Consider the following 17,428-nt stretch of genomic DNA (forward strand, 5'->3'; position numbering starts at 1 on the left):
CAAATGTCCCCACAAGGATAGTAATACCAGTAGATTTTGACCTTGTGGGGACATTTCTTAGGTCCCCATGAGGAAACAGGCTTATAAATCATGCACAATGAGTTTTTTTGAGGAAGTAAAAGTATGCACAGTCTCCTGTGAGGGCTAGGTTTAGGTGTAGGGCCATAGAAAATACGGTTTGTACAGTATGAAAACCATTACGCCTATGGAATGTCCCCATAAAACATGTAAACCCAACATGTGTGTGTGTGTGTGTGTGTTTTATATTTGTTGTGTTATCTAGACAGCTGTGACGGATCTCTGGCATCTCTTCTACCTGCAACCTCCTTTCAGAGCTCATCGCATTTCTTAGACAGTCGGGCTGCATACTTTGCCAAATTAAACAAAAGAGATGGTAAGTTCTCGTTTGCATGTTAATTCATTCATATGTGTCAGTTATGAGGACAATATAAATTACACTTGGGAAATTTAAGCCTTTTTGGTGTTATGGGAGCCTTTTATTTATGAATCCTTTAAACCTCTTATGAGTAGAGTAACACTTCTTTGTCTATAGACTGCATTATTAATGAGTTAGCAACTCTGTCTTCTTTTACATCTGTAAATATTTACACAGTACTGTTTCAAAGTTTGGGTCTTTAGGAAATGAAGTTCTTAGCAATGCATATTACTAATCAAAAATTAAGTTTAATCACGGTCTTCAGGTTGGTATTTTTTTTTTCAAGAAAAATCTATAATTTTGCCCCGTACAATGTATTTTTGGCTATTGCTACAAATATACCCATGCTATTTGAGACAGGTTTTGTGGTCCAGAGTCACATTTTTGCAACTGTTCTAGAGTACTTTATGCTATTAAACTATATTTATTATTTTATTATATATTATTTAATACTTTTAAAGTAATGCATCAAGAATATTTTCATGATAATGCATCATCCTCAGCATAAACCTTGTTTCTAAACCTTTGTTTAAAACCATATAAATAAATCATGGGGCAAAGTAAAAATTACAAGATGCAAATCATTAAATATTTACTGCATTCATGTGAATTTAATTCCTGGCCAAAATGACCAAAAAAGAAAACCACAACTCCAGAAAATTGCAGGTTTGATACATTATTGAGCTTTCGCTTTTGCTCTATCTCTGCATGTCCTCTGGGCTATTTATAGATGTGACCAATCTCTACCGGGTGCATCTGTAACAAACTAAATGATTCCTCTCTCTAGGGGGTCTGTGTAAACGCTGCTTCTTTCAAGTCAGAGGTCCCCAGTTTAAAATTCTGCTCTGATCTGCTCCCATGGTGTCCGCAGTGCTTGAGTAATGAACCTCTCTGCCTGAGTCAGACCAATTTCTTCATACAGTGAGCTGGAGGATTGCGGAGGCAGAAATGCTTTATATGGCGCACATGTGCCGGCAGCCCTCTCTGATCCAAAGTGAATGCTGTACATGTTAAGTGAGGTCAAGAGGTCGACACGTCTTGGCTTGTTTTGGAGTGGAAGCTGTCTACTGATTGACAGCAGCTTGCCCTATGAATACAAAACCAACTGAAAGCCAAATTAAAATGCAGTTTTGATAGTTTCATGTAGTTGCTTGCAAGTAAACCAGTGTCAATTTCTTCTCACATACGTCTTGCTTTTCAGCAAGGACATCATATGACACTCAGAATCAAATAATGTTTCAATAAACACTGACAGAGGTCTTATGGGGTTCTCTAGGAGGAGGTGGTTGGAGCCCAGAGTCGACGGACAGGTCGCCCTGGCTCCAAGTTGACCTCCAGGACCGAATGGAGGTGACAGCGGTGGCCACGCAAGGTCGTCACGGCAGCACAGATTGGGTCAGTGCCTACATGCTCTTGTACAGTGACACCGGACGTGTCTGGAAGCAGTACATGTTGGAGGACAATGTTGGGGTAAGTGTGTGTTTTTCATTTCACCACCACACTTTGCTAAAATAACTGGCTGTCTGTGGATTATCCTACTCTTACATGGCTGCTAATAAAAGAAATGCAAATGAAATATTGATTTGGGTCTAAATTATTGTATTATGTGAGAGGAAATGGACTGTAGAGTGATACGAGATACAGCAAACTAGTCTGGGGCAATGGTAAATTATACAGTTTAGTGACCATTATGCAAAATTATTACACGTTGCACTGGAATGCTCAATTCTGATTGGCCAATTACAGCATTCCGCAGTTGAATATTTTTGTGTAATGATTGTTAAACTGTATATTTCACCATTGTTCCTGACAACCAATTTCCTACAATGTGCTACTTCAGTGCTTCTCGTATCACTCTGCCGTCTCTTTCTTCTCACATAATCGGATCATTTAAACTCCAATCGATATTTCATGTCAATTTATTTATTTATTTAGTAAGTAATAATCGGGATAATGTACAATCACCCGGTCATTAGCGCAAAATAAACCCCTTTAGGGTGATACAAGAACCTTTTGCTTCGTGTCAGAGTTCTGATCACCCTGTTTGAATTCAATTTCCAAAGAGCATATGAAAGTAAGCTCATTATCATTTGGACAATCTCTTTTTGTGGCTGAATATTTACTGACTTAATTGATTATGCATCACCTATGCTGCTGCAGAGGAAAATGATCGTCTTGTTTTAAACATCTTTAGTGCGGCTTATTTTCATGCGCTGAAGAGTTCTGATCCCATTAACTGAACTCTGAATTCAGTTACAACATATGAATTGCTGCTAGCAATTTCTGAGATTCCTAGAATAGATTGTTCTAATGATGTTGAACCTGCCACAGACTCTCAATCATCGCAGGTGCTTGATGCTGAACCGCCAACGCATCTATTGTCTTTGTCCTCAGGCTTGGCCTCTACACTTAGAAAGCTTGTAAATGGCGGAATTTTCATTGTCCCGTATCGTTGCTTTATAATTATATTCAAACGATGAGACTGCCGCTTTATTAAAGATATAATGACATTTTCAAAGTGTGTTTAATGAAAGGAGAAGATTACAGTGGAGTAAGATGTAATTAGCTTTTTAATGTGGTGGAAATCTAGAATAAAGTTGATCAGAAGTGTAAAGGTAACACGCTCAGCAGTGTGAAGTGATGCAGTGATAATCTCTGCCTTTTCAGGTCTGATTTGCTTGGTTTAGCTGAACTACAGACTTGCTTTTTTTTTTCTTTTTGAATGAGTAATGTCAGGAGTCTCAGCTTTATTAATATTCCACCAGCACTTTTATTTGATGCACAATAGGCTCATTATAAAGCTCTGAATGTTTGACATGATATACAATAAGAAATGGTTTACATTCACAGTCATTCAGAGTCATGCTGTGCTGTCATGCGTAATGGATTGATTTAGTAATCGGTATATAAATGCTTCTGAAGCAGCAGTCGATTGGTTTTATTCATATTTTTCTGTTTACAAGAAAGTGCCTTTCACCAGGTTTGGAGGATTGATCCTTGCCCTTTTACTGTACACAAGAATACATTAATTTATCATAGAAAAGAAATTCCCATAATATTACATAAATGAAATATATATTCCCCTTCCCAGAGGTATTGGAAATATACAGATATTTGCATCAATGATAATTAAGATTCCTAAGCAACCTGGTCTCATGATGAAAATGTACCTGTGGTAACTTTCCACGAGACATGAAATGCATACCAAGAAGTATACTCTTTAAAATAAAAGGTGCTTCATGATGCCATAGAAGAACCTTTTTTGTCTAAATGGTTCCATAAAGAACTTTTAACATCTGAAGAACCTTTATGCTTCACAAAAGGTTTGTTGTGGAAAAAGAAGGTTATTCAGATTATAAAAAGGCAAGGAAGAGATGGTTCTTTAAAGAACCTTTGACTGAATAGTTCTTTGTGAAACCAAAAATGGTTCCTTTATGGCATCGCTGTAAAGAACCTTTTAAAGCACCTTTATTTTTAAGAGTATACATATCACTGCAGGTTCCAACAGAAATTAACACTAGAGGTGGTAAAACAGAAAGCACTTGTAATCATTTTTGTAAATAGTTATGATTACAGCTCAATTAATTACTGTTTTTGCATTATTGTAAGGGGTAGATTTAGGGTTGGGGTAGGATTAGACATTATTAAAACAATCTAATAGGTAGAAAGTGTAATTTATTGTTAGTTTCTGGCTGTAGCTGTATCCCTTCAAGTCACAACTCAACATGTTTTGCTTTCCAGATGTGACAAGCTTGCTTGGTAGCTCAGCCAGCACAGAATTGGACTTGTCCGAGTCCTGTGAAAAACATGAATCACGATAAAAGAGCTGAAAAATGACAGATTGAAAAACAAAACGAACAAATGAATGAACAAACGAAACAAACTAAATTTTTATGTCACATTCGCTTTTGTTCATACTACTCACAAAATGTCACAAAATGTTCTTGGCGGTATGTATTTCGTGTCTTGCGAAAACGTTCCCACAGGTACGTTTTTGTCATAACATTAGGCTCAAGTTTAGATGTCCATGTATAAGTGAGTTGCAACACCAGCATTTATGGCAAGTCAGTGATTTGGTTTATTATGTGTTTAGTAAAATCAACATATTTCACACCAAATGAATTAAATGCTGTTCTTTTGAACGTTCTATTTATCAAAGAATCTTGGAGAGAAAAGTATCACATTATCCACAAAAATACTAAGTGGCGCAACAGATTTCAACATTAATAATCGTAAGAAATGTTTCTTGAGCAGCAAATTAACATATTATGAATTCTGAAAGATCATGTCAAATGAAGGACTGGAGTAATTGCCGCTGAAAATTTAACTTTGCTATTGTTTTAAAATGTATGAAAACAGAAATCTGTTTTAACAATATTATGGTATTAATGCCAAGCTCTTTCATGGAACTCTAGATGGTGCTGCAGGCTGATGATATTCACAGCGTTAAACTACTTGGCACAAGTTAATTGGTTCATGTTACATACGCAGCCAATGGGCTTGCTGCTTTACATTTAAATGGCTGGTTTGCAGCATGCTTTTAGAATTAGTCTGAAACCCTCCACCTCCCCAGCTCCACCTGTTAGATCTGCTATGGGTTATTTATATGCTATTTGTGCGGCAGCAGTATGTCTTAAATACTCACAGCACTGTGTCTGCGTATGTGATGGCAGTAGCAAGTTTCTGTACTTGCTTTGCAGCAGCAATAATCTACAACAACAGCAATAACCAACAGTGGCAATTCAAAAATCTATTCCGCCAAGATCAAATACATTAACATTGTCATATCCATTACCATGATAAAATCTTTTGAAGATAGAACTGTATTTTTGGTAAAGGTGACCATTTTGAAAGAAGAAACTTAAAAAAAAAAAAAAAACTTTTAAACAGTAATATGTGACCCTGGACCACAAAACCAGTCTTAAGTCGCTGGGGTATATTTGTAGCAATAGCCAAAAATACATTGTATGGGTCAAAATTATTGATTTTTCTTTTATGTCAAAAATCATTAGGAAATTAAGTAAAGATCATGTTCCATGAAGATTTTTTGTAAAATTCCTACTGTAAACCTATCAAAATGTAATTTTTGATTAGTAATATGCATTGCTAAGAACTTAATTTGGACAACTTTAAAGGTGTTTTTCTCAGTATTTTGATTTTTTGCACCCTTAGATTTCAGATTTTCAAATAGATGTATCTCGGCCAAATATTGTCCTATCCTAACAAACCATACATCAATAGAAAGCTTTTTTATTGGGCTTTCATATGATATATATCTCAGTTTTGTAAAATTTAACCTTATGACTGGTTTTGTGGTCCAGGGTCACATATATGTTTGACACTCCAGCTGCCACATCTCATTTTTTTCTAAGTATGATGACATAATATTCCCATAGTTGTTGGCATTATTGTGAAAACCCATTATGCAAAGATGGTACATTAGGCTGATATTTTTCCCAGCAGCAAAATTTAAAGACAGAGCGAACAAATGTTTCCAGTCATCAGATCCTCAGCGCTCCTGTAATAGCATTCCTGAATGCATATTTGAAATGCAATGTAAGCCGCTTTGGATAAAACGTATAAATGTAATATAAATGTAAAACTGCGTGTCTGAATCCTCAGCTTTCCTTTCTTTCTCTGATGACTAACTTCTCTTTTCTTGTTTTAACGAGCTGTGACAAAACAACGGTAAAGAATAAAAGAGTAATAGACAGCCTCCTTCACAAGAGTGTCACCTTCACAGTGTTAAGGTGAAAAGGTTTGGAAAAGAAGGTGTCTGCTAAATGAAAAGAATGACTTGTCAATAAGAAGAATAAGAAGAAAAACACTCTTAATTTGCTGCCGGTGCTTTGTCTTAATGAGCGTTGTATCTGTATCTGCTAAGGAAAGCTGCCAAATGTTTTGGGCTAGGAAGTCGACCCATTTGCAGAGCTTGTTTGCCTCCGCTGTATGTCAAAAAAAGGTCTTCCTGTAGGAAGGTGTGAATGGGCTCCCCAAAGTGGCAGATAATTGCTCTCTCCAGTCTGCACTGCTGCTGCTGCTGAGTGTGTTGAAGTGTAATAGTGTTTGCTGTGAAACAGAGGAGGATAGAGAGGAAGGAACAAGTATGTTTTGTAAAAGCATACGTTTGTTGTATTTTTAATCAATAACCAAGACATTTTTTGCTTTAGTCAGGTTAAACATTTGAGATCCGAACAGTTCATGTCACGTTATGTCTTAATATTGTGGCCCTAGTGAATTGAAGACAGGCTAGCACTTCAAAAGCAGAAATATCTGTTGACATGTATCTTACTGGAGTTTCCCTGACACATTTCATTCTTTGTCTTCATCTTGTATTGCCGTCATCTCCTGGCGGGGAAACAGGATTCGCCTACGTTGGCGAAAAATTGCTGACTGCATAAGCTTTGTGGGGGCCTCACCACGGTCATTTCTTTCATCTTATAGCCTGTGGGGCTTCGAGCTATTGAGCTGTGTTCATGCCGTCCTTTGTCATTTTCTTTTCACAGATCTGTGTGTGAGAGAAGTGTGCTAGTGTCTCTGGGATGCAAAAAGGATAGCCAGAGAATTTTTTGGACTGAGTCTAACAGGGATGATCTGTTCTCTAGAATGACAGGAATCAAAATGGAAAATGTTAACAACATGACAGATGTTAAAACTGACAGTTTTATGTAGTCATGACATCTAGCTTGCCTCTCTATGGCGGATCATTTTGCTTTCAAGCTGTGCTGTATTGACAAGACCTTTCTCCTTTTTCTTTTCTTTTTGACTTACAGAAGATATTTTAAGCTTACAATCTCATCATATATATTTAAAGCCTACTTCACACCTCACTCAAAGTTTTTATTTTGGTGGCCATTATAACAGGTTACAGTATTCACACTGTGAAAATGAGCAAAGCAGTGTGAATTCTGTAACGTGTTAATATGGAGCCTAGCTGAAGTGTAAGTTAAATGTTAGGACTGAGGCTGTTTTTACCACACATACAGTAGCTGTCTGAACTATTGTGAAAACAGTATGGTTTTCCTCATTTCCGCAAATGAGATTTCATGACAATCAAACGTGTAATAATCGAAATGGCCAATTTCTAGTTATTATTTTTCATTTCAGTAATATTTTGAACAGAATATGTAGTAAAACATGCCTAGTAGTCCTTAATAGCCAGTGCAATCTACCAAGAGCAGCACAAATTACTACCTGCTTTAAGACATGCTTTTTTGGGTGTTAAATAATGGGACAAATACTATTAATTTGACGAGTGCAAACGATAATACATCACAATGCGTGATTCATTTTAATACTCTCCTCCCATAAATTCTGCGCCTGAAAGGGAAACTCCTACAAATGCATATTTAGTAAGGTTTAGCACAAAAATAACTGTGTCCATGCCTTTTCAGCGCTAATTCTTCACTGTGCATCTTCAGTAAATCCTGACAGTACTATTTTAACGCCAAAATGCAGCAAGCTGTTAATATAGTTTCTTTTTTCTTGTACTCTGCTCAAGAGGGCAGATTTAGTAAAATCCTGGCAGCACTTTAAAGAAAATTATAGGATCAATAACACAAAGGTTTCACCTTACGACAGCAAAACTGTTGTTGTGCTTGAATAACTAGAGGGTTTAAAAGTGGCAGATTATGAAGTCTTTGAACTCATTAAGATTTTATCATTGACGCAGTTCTGTTTTTGAAGTAGTTAGTTCCATTGCACTAAACTGTCAAAAGCTACATAAAACAAACTATTCTCTTTTTCTATGTCTTATATGTGAGAAAATTTTTGCAAATTTTATTATAGTTATATTGAAAATATGTGACTCCGGACCACAAAACCAGTCTTAAGTAGTAATATTTGTAGTAATAGCCAAAAATGCATTGTATAGGTCAAAATGATCTTTGATAAAAATTATATTTTTCTTTTATGCAAAAAATCATTAGGATATTAAGTAAATCTCATGTTCCATGAATATATTTAGTCATTTTTATACTGTAAATTTTCAAAATTTTTGGATTTTTTGCACCCTCAGATTTCAGATTTTCAAATAGTTGTATCTCGACTAAATTGTCCTATCCTAACAAACCATACATCAATGGAAAGCTTGTTTATTTAGCTTTCAGATGATGTGTAAAACTCAATTTCAGAAAATGTCCCCCTATGACTGGTTTTGTGGTGCAGGGTCACATATTAGCTCATTCAGTTTAAACCAGTGGACTTTGTTGTAGAAAAGGTCAGAAAATTATACATTTAAAAATTTCCCCTAATCCATGTGTAAATTCCGTAAGAGAAATAAAACAAATATATGTCATTCTGGACCACAAAACCAGTCTTAAAGGAGTAGTTTACTTTAAGAACAAAAATTTACAGATAACTCACCCCCTTGTCATCCAAGATGTTCATGTCTTCCTTTCTTCAATCGTAAGGAAATAATGTTTTTTGAGTAAAACATTTCAGAATTTCTCTCCATGTAATGGACTTCTATGGTGCCCCCAGGTTTGAACTTCCAAAATGAAGCTTCAAAGGGCTCTAAACGATCACAGCCGAGGAAAGAAGGGTCTTATCTAGCAAAACGATTGGTTATTTTCTAAAAAAAAAAAAAAAAAAAATACAATTTATACATAATTTAGAGCCCTTTGAAGCAGCATTTAAACTGCATTTTGCAGCGATGCAAACGGCGCGCCTTTTGGCGGATGCCGCCTTTTTCACGGCGGTGTGGGGGACATGTGTGAATCGTGCAGATCCAATGAGTTTTTTTTGGGGGGGGGGGGGGGCGTTGGAGTGTTTTTACACTAATTAGTTTGTCCACTAGGCGGCAACACTGCCCCGGGCCAGCCAAAAAAGAAAAGCAAGAGAGCCAAGAACAACAACAATCTACCGGAGACCGCAACATCAATAGACGGCAGATTTAACAAGCGCTTGTAGGGCTCCAGACTCGCATTTTTTCTGCCGGTGCGGCGAAATTTTGTGAGCTGTCGCACTGGGGCGACCACCGCGTTATTCAACTCATAAGCGCTGTTATTACTGTTTCATATGAGAAACATAAAACGGCAAACGAAACGAACGAGAAACCGAAGCGCGCCACGTTTGAGCTGCGCAGCGCCGACCGTTTATCAGCTAGGACCGCAACACAAACACGCTTGTCCGAGCTCAGAACAGCCTTTACTAGAGAACCAAAGTTGATACTGTGCTGCGAGATCCAGTGAAAAGTGTTTGAATTCGCCCAGAATGAATTAAGGTTGCTGCAAGATCTAGGGAGAATCATTCAAATTCTGCTCAGAATTCTGTTATAACCAGCGCTGATGTAGGCTATGTCAGACAACCAGAAGTAACACCAACTTAAGCATAGTCGAATGTTATTACTGTATTCATTTAAGGGTTTGTACAACCTTTTGAGAGACAAATTTAAGCACTTTAAAATGACTTTCAAGCTTTTTGCACAACCATTTTCAGCACTTTAAAGCTCTTATGATCCAATTTGAATGTTATTTTGATGGCCAAAATATACTTTGTGGTAAACAAACACTTATGTCAAATTAAAATACATAAAATCACGATTATAACCAGTATATGGCAATAATCATCTGTATAGTTTATGTATATACAATTTATAGTTTATGTGAAGATCGTTTTAAAATTAGGCTACCTAAATTAAAAGTGTTTATATATTTCAGAGCCTATTAAATGTTGAAAATATTGGCTTTCAATTATACTGTAATGTTGAAATGGACATAATTAATATGTAAAACTGAGAGAAAATTCATTTAATAGAGACACCAGTAGCAGTATTGATATCAATACTTCATTAACCCCTTCAGACCCTGCGTCCATTGGAATGGACATCACATGATTTTTTGTTTAAACCAATACAATTTTATGTTTTTATAATATGAGCAATGCCTGGTCACTGATTGGTCCCTGATCAACCAATCACAACAAAGATATGACTCCTAACTTAATCTGATTGAGCCACAGACATCACAAAAGAGAGACATGATCACCACTTAGAGAGGAAGAGAAGGAAGCCCACATTTGACCTTTTATATGCAGAGTTATGTTAATGGTAGCCTCATCAACTTGCATCTATTATAAAATTAAGACTATCAAATGATAATATTCAAAGTTATTTTGAAGATCTTTCAGATTTGCAGAACACAGGATTTTTTTTAAATGCAATGTCCATCACAATGGACATCAGGTCTTGAGCGATATCAGCAGGAACCTCATGAATTAATGAGAAATTTGTTGAAGCATTTCAAAGCTAAATACAGAGCTACAAATTCTAATGTTAATGTTTTATGAATGTTGATTTAAATGAATGAAATTGATATTAATATGATTTCATTTATGTCTTCGAATTGACTATAGACTGTAAATCAATATTTCATTGATTTTAGTGAGGAACAGCTATTGTGGATGTGTGATCAGTGAATACAATGCAATACACACATTCACACCCCCTCCATGCACACTAATACCTTAATACTATAATGCACACAATCATATAGTCATCAAAACAAATGGCAAGTAGACATAAACCTATTCACACACACACACAAAGACATTTATACATGTACTCCAATTCACCCACTTGAACCAAAAAAAGGGATCAAACAACCATTTTTTTTTTAGATTTCATATCATCTTACCTTTTTTCCACATTCTTACTGCATTGTTTATTGTTACAGTATGTGTTCTTTTCAAAAGCTTAAACACTATTTATAGTGCACAAACTCTATTTATTATGTATGGTGTAAAAATTAGGATTTTTGTTTTTCTTCAGACCTGGCGTCCATTGTAGTGGACATGAGAAAAATCTAATAAAAAATGAGTTGGCACAAATCTTTCTTTTTTAGACTCATTTATATGTTGGAGAAGAGCAAATATCAAGTGGGTAAAAATTTTTTTGTTCAGTGAAAAAAAATTCATGTCTGAAGGGGTTAATAATAGGCTACTTGGTAAAAAGATGCCATTAAACACATATTTAAAATATACTTCATGTTGTTTCTACCTTAATTTGGAGGTTCAGTGTGAAATTTTGACAATATAAATATATAAATATGCGATTAATCATGATTAATTACAGAAAAATGTGTGATTTTTTTATTTTTATTGATTGAAAGACAGCACTAATGTTAACCTTTTGTAGATGCTGGTGTTGGTAATATTAGTTAATTTCAGTGAATATGCATTTCAATGTAATTGTATAGGCCTCCCTAGAAAGAGATCAGGACGGCCCCCACCCCCTTGGCCCCCTTCAAATTTTCAGTTCGATAAACCGGCCCTCAAATGAATCTAATTGAATAGCCCTGGTATAGGGTATCCAGACGTCCTGATTATAGATGTCAGGTCGCTTTATGCTACACTGAGGCTAAAATATGCAACTTTTCATTTGCAGAATGAGAGAATTTGATGAGAGCCAGGCACTTACAGTGCAGAAAGTGGATGAGGGCTGTAAAATTTTTGATGTTACAGAATCTGTGTATTTTCATATAAAGAACTTTGTATGTGTATAGGGTGAGCCCTGGAAGGCAGAGGTTGGTGGCAATGTAATTATATGATATTTGCTGCGGGGGCACGGGCTTCAATAATCTCACTCCTTTTTGACCATACCTCTGTTTGCATCCCTGATTTTGGAAGTTCAAACTTGGGGGCACCATAGAAATCCATTATATGGAGAGAAATCCTGAAATGTTTTCCTCAAAAAACACCATTTCTTTTCAACTGAAGAAAGATAGACATGAACATCTTGGATGACAAGGGGGTAAGTACATTACATTATTAAGATTTTTTTTTTTTTTTTTTGCACCCTCAGATTCCAGATTTTCAAATAGTTATATGTTGTCCAAATATTGTCCTATCCTAACAAACCATACATCAATGAAAAGCTTATTTATCCAGCTTCAAACAAATGACTTGTTTTGTGGTCCAGGGTCACATATTAACTTTAAAGTCACTTCTTTCAATGTTTGTTCAATTATTTTGTATGCAGCAATAAAATAATATCTTATATTATCTCCATTTCAGACCTTTCTCACCAATGATAAACACTTTATTCAATTATTTTGCTTTTATTTTTAATTGATTTGCAGACCTAAATAACAGTGCTTTTTGCTTGTTAGTTCTTTATTTGGTTCTCAAGCACTAACAATTAATAATGGCTAGCTAAATCAGCTCATTTCTTTCTATGTCTCTTTCTCTCCCTCCATCTCTCATCCATACCTCTCAGGTCTCGCATTACACGGAGGCTTGAACAGCCCCATTAGGCAGTTGATAGAAGGACCCATGGTTTCGTTAGATTAGCTTGCTTAAAGCATAATCCTGGCGGCCCATTTGAGTCCCATAAAGTATAATTGATGTAAAAGCCTGCGACTCATTCAGCCATAGCAGGCCAGAAACAAAATCGCAGAAGAAGTGTGCTAAAAATCACCTAGTGCGTAAGTTTCTCACTTGGCTCGCAGTACACATGCTAGCGACACCCCTACAGCTCTCAGACAATGATGAAATCGCCACTTGCCAGGCCTTTGGATCCCTTCAGATATTTTTATCTGTTTTCTGCTTCACTGAATGACTGTAAATAAAACATTTATGATGTTTCCTAGTGCAGGCAATGCGCATTGGAGACAGGGAGAGTGAGAGAGAAAGGGAAGGAAGAGACTCCTTGTCTATCATCAGGGGACAGTTTTGCTGTCTTAGCTCTCGTTTAAACATGGTCACAAAGGCCCTGAGGTGCTGTCTATTTCTGACACTCTCGGGCCCTCGCTTCTCTGGGGACAGAGTATAATTCATGTTTAGAGTAGGTCAGTGGAAGCTCGATTCGACACTTGAGGAGCTCAGAAACCACTTTCTGTTGATAAAAAGTTGTAACAATATATAAAATAACATAGTAACATTTCAGATTTTCATTTTTGTTTAGGTTTAACCCTGGTTTGCTATTGGAATGAGCTGTCTCCAGTCTTTTATAAGAGACATAGCAAGCACCGACAAGCATTTCCTGTCAGATAACAAATACAAAACCCACCCCAATTGAGCTCATCTTGTGTTGGCTCTTCTTTCTGATGTGAATTCACGCTGGTTTCTAGGGAAGCGATGATTGGTGAATCACAGGAGGATGTAACAGTTGCAGACGTAACAGGGCTGATGAAACGGTCCACGGAGAGTCCGTGATAACGCCAGCAGTGCACGGGGGCTTAATGAAGGAGGAGGAAGTCTAGCAGGAGTCGATACAAGAATAGAGTTAATGAAGTGTAGAGAGGAGCTGTTTACGTGGGCAGCCTGTAACCGGGGCATCTCCCCGGATCCGATGGGAGCTCCGCTGTGCCCTTGGGCTGAGGTGAGCTGATAGGTAATTGGATGGATGGATGTATTGTTGTTTTCTTTTTTCCCTCTCAGAGGTGGAAAAAGAGAGAGGAAGAAGCAGTCAGGGACAGGATGTTGTCGTCACTGGGTGCTCAAATGAGTCAATGAAAAGCTGGTGAGGTAATGACAAATGTGCTCATGTTGATATTGATGCATTTAACAGTAGAAAAAAATACCTAAACCTCTTTAGAACAGTATCATTAAAAAGTATAGATCTGTTTAATATGAAAACAATGATTGTCAGTGCAAAAAAGCTTTAAAAATGCATTAATGTGATTAAAATAACAAAAAATGTCTTGCTGATATTTATTCTAATACAATGAAAGCAAATTCAAAATATTTGAAATGTGACCCTGGACCACAAGACCAATCTCAAGTAGCATGGGTATATTTGTAACAATAGCCAAAAGTACATTGTATGGGTCAAAATTATTGATTTTTCTTTTATGCCAAAAATCATTAGGATATTAAGATCATGTTCCATGAAGATATTTTGTAAAATTTCTATCGTAAGTATATCAAAACTTAATTTTTGATTAGCAATATGCATTGCTAAGAACTTCATTTCAACAACTTTAAAGGCGATTTTCTCACTATTTAGATTTTTTTGCACCCTCAGATTCCAGATATTCAAATACTGTAGTTGTATCTCGGGCAATTATTGTCCTATCCTAACAAACTATACATCTACCATACAACCATACATGTATAAATCCCAATTTCCAAAACATGAACCCCTATGTCTGGTTTTGTGGTCCACTGAGCTTGCTTATCTACAAAGTGCTATCCTTAATACCTTTGGCCAGCAGAGTATTTCTTCTTCCAAGTGAGTCTGCAGAAGAAGAAGAAAAAAAAAAAAAAAAAAAAAGAACACAAGGCCTTTAACGTCAGATTGTTGTTTTTGCTGGCATCATAACAGCATTTGTGGGCTGCGAGTGGCTCACCAGGGGAGGTGATGATAATGTTGATGTTATTTTTCTCAAAGGGACATGGAAAAGTCTGTCTTTGAGAAAAGTTTACGCTTTCTTTTTGTGATTCATCCGTAAGCATGTGGTGTTTTGGTCATCGCTTTTCATGTTCCATTCAAGTCTCAACTGTGAAGTGACTCAGACGCGAATTACTGTCAAATTATGAGTGCTAGCAGATGAAAACGAGTTGACATTTACATAAACTGTTGCGACCTTCAAAACAAATACTGCTCTTTGCATTCAACTGAATTGGTGTATTCATAAATAGCATTTCTTCTGTGGAAATGCATGTTATATATAAATATTACAGGCCACTTTCCAATAATATGGTATGTGATTTTACTTAGTAGTTTTTGTTGTTTGTTTGTTTGTTTGTTTTAAACTTCTGGTTTGCGTTTTTTCTGTTCTGGTTACAATCAAAATGAAAAATAAATGGACTGATAATTAATACTGCTAATTTGATATAATTAATTTTAAAAAGCATTAAACTAATTAGTATTATCATCTTTAATAATCACATTTTACCTAATATTTTAGAAACCTACTCTAACAACAGTGTACCATATTCATGAAAAGTAAAAATCTTATTCTTTTTTGTCCGTTTACAGAGGATCATGGGTAACGCAAATCCAGACAGCGTGGTCCAGCATAAACTCAGCCAGTCTATCAGAACCCGGTTCCTCCGCTTCGTTCCTCTGGAGTGGAGCCCCAGTGGTCGGGTGGGCCTCAGGGTGGCTGTGTACGGCTGTGCTTACCGTGAGTGAGAGTATTTTATATTTCAAACATGGTATTACAAATAACCACCACGCATTTTGCTTTCTGAGACATAACAGTTACATGTCTTGCATTTAATTTGTAATTCTTTACTAAAATTGGTGGATTTTTACTCAGAAATTGCTATTTCACAATTAATTACTAAGAAACTTCACAATTAATTACTAAGAATATAATCTGTCATTAATTACTCACCCTTGTTGTTACAAACCCGTAAGACCTTTGTTCATCTTCGGAACACAAATTAAGATATTTTTGATGAAATCCAAGAGCTTTCTTACCCTGCATAGACAGCAATGCAACTGACACTCTTTTCAAGACCCAGAAAAGTAGTAAGGACATTGTTAAAATAGTCCATGAGACATCAGTGGTTCAACCATAATGTTAGGAATCTACAAGTATACTTCTTTTTCAGAAAGAAAACAAAAATAATGACTTTATTCAACAATTTGGTCAAATAAAATCTTGAACCACTGATGTTACATGGACTATTTTAATGGTGTCCTTACTACCTTTTTGGGCCTTAAACATGGTAGTACCTGTAAGGATTAATTAGCTCAAATTTATAATGATTCAAATAAGGAATCGAATCGAAAGATTCGAAACTTGATTAAATTGATTCAGAATTAATAGATTACACTTCTTAACCATTCGTCCAGCAAAGTGGTCAATTCAGCATAATGTATTAACTCAAAAGGTTTATATTATGTTCCTGGCCAAGATCACAAATAAACCAAAATATTACGTTAGGAAATTTTAAAGCTGAGGTAGCTTGATCTAAACACAGATAGAACTTTTGTGAACATAAAGTCAAGACACTTCTTTTAATGAAACAATGATTTATTGAACTACTCTAAGACACAACGCTAATCTACTAAACACAAATAAACACACACACACACACACATTCACACTCACACTCATACAGTTCCGGGGATGAGAAATTACTGAGTTGAGGAGAACCCCAAATGTTCTAGTATCTTAACTAGTTCTTAGATCGCAACCTTAGAAAATCACAAAAGCAGAGACTTAGCTTTTAACTACTTAGGGAGTATTTTGCACCAGTTTCAGCGAAGTAAACAGAGATCTTGTTACTTGCGTTTGTGCCGGGAACGGGGGTTCCGGGGGCTCGTCTGAGTGAAAGTTCTGGTTGGTTGCTGGTCGATGACGTAGTTTGGGAAATCCCTCGACGTGGAGGAGTGGTTTTCTGGAGCCGATCTTTCGGTTGCCTGGTTACGCAGGTTGATGCGCTGGAAGTTCTTTTGAGTCGGCGTTGCGAGACTTGGAAAAGTTCGGCAGTCACGAAACTTCAGTTCTGTAGAGTTTTGATGGCACCGTTGCGTGCTTGGTCGAGTGGTCGAGCGCAGATGGAAAAGCACTCAAACCACAAGAGGCGAAAGGCGTGAGGCGAGAGCTGAGAGCTCTGAGTTCGCTGAGTTCTTGCTGAGTTCGCTTAGTTCGCTCCGTTCTGTTAGGAACATGAAGTTTTAAACGGGCCGCTAGGGCACGTCCCACGATGCTGGGATCCAATGGCATTGCTGAAGGGGCGGGTCACGCCACCCCCTTTTCGTCCTGTAATTCCTTCTGGTACGTAACTTATTAGGATATGGATTTCTCTGCAATTTTTGTTATTAACTTCAATAAACTATTTAAAGTATAAAAAAGAAAGTATAACAAAGTATACACAATCATTTTCTCATTCATTCAGACAAACTGCATCCATCATGATATTTCATCGCATATTACCCCATGGTAAATTGCTTGCATGCTAAAACATTTGTCACTGCTAAAGGCATATAAATGCATAGATTAAACTCCAACGATCACATAAAACACATTGAGCATATAAATGAAAACATATGATACTGTTTATAAGCTGATTGTTTCTTAAAGATTGTCTCTGCAG

General features: G+C 36.6%; 1 protein-coding gene across 1 annotated transcript in view; it reads left to right on the forward strand.

Moving 5' to 3' along the window:
• Nucleotides 1-17,428, forward strand: part of LOC141340129 (contactin-associated protein-like 5) — a 46,841-nt gene that overhangs the window by 4,495 nt on the left and 24,918 nt on the right. Inside the window, exons 3-5 of the mRNA XM_073845058.1 lie at nucleotides 284-394; nucleotides 1,713-1,906; nucleotides 15,357-15,504. Coding sequence (XP_073701159.1) covers nucleotides 284-394; nucleotides 1,713-1,906; nucleotides 15,357-15,504 — 453 coding nt within the window. The remainder of the gene's footprint in view (nucleotides 1-283; nucleotides 395-1,712; nucleotides 1,907-15,356; nucleotides 15,505-17,428) is intronic.

This window comes from Garra rufa, chromosome 8, assembly GCF_049309525.1.
Source record: "Garra rufa chromosome 8, GarRuf1.0, whole genome shotgun sequence".
Classification (NCBI taxonomy): Eukaryota; Metazoa; Chordata; class Actinopteri; order Cypriniformes; family Cyprinidae; genus Garra; species Garra rufa.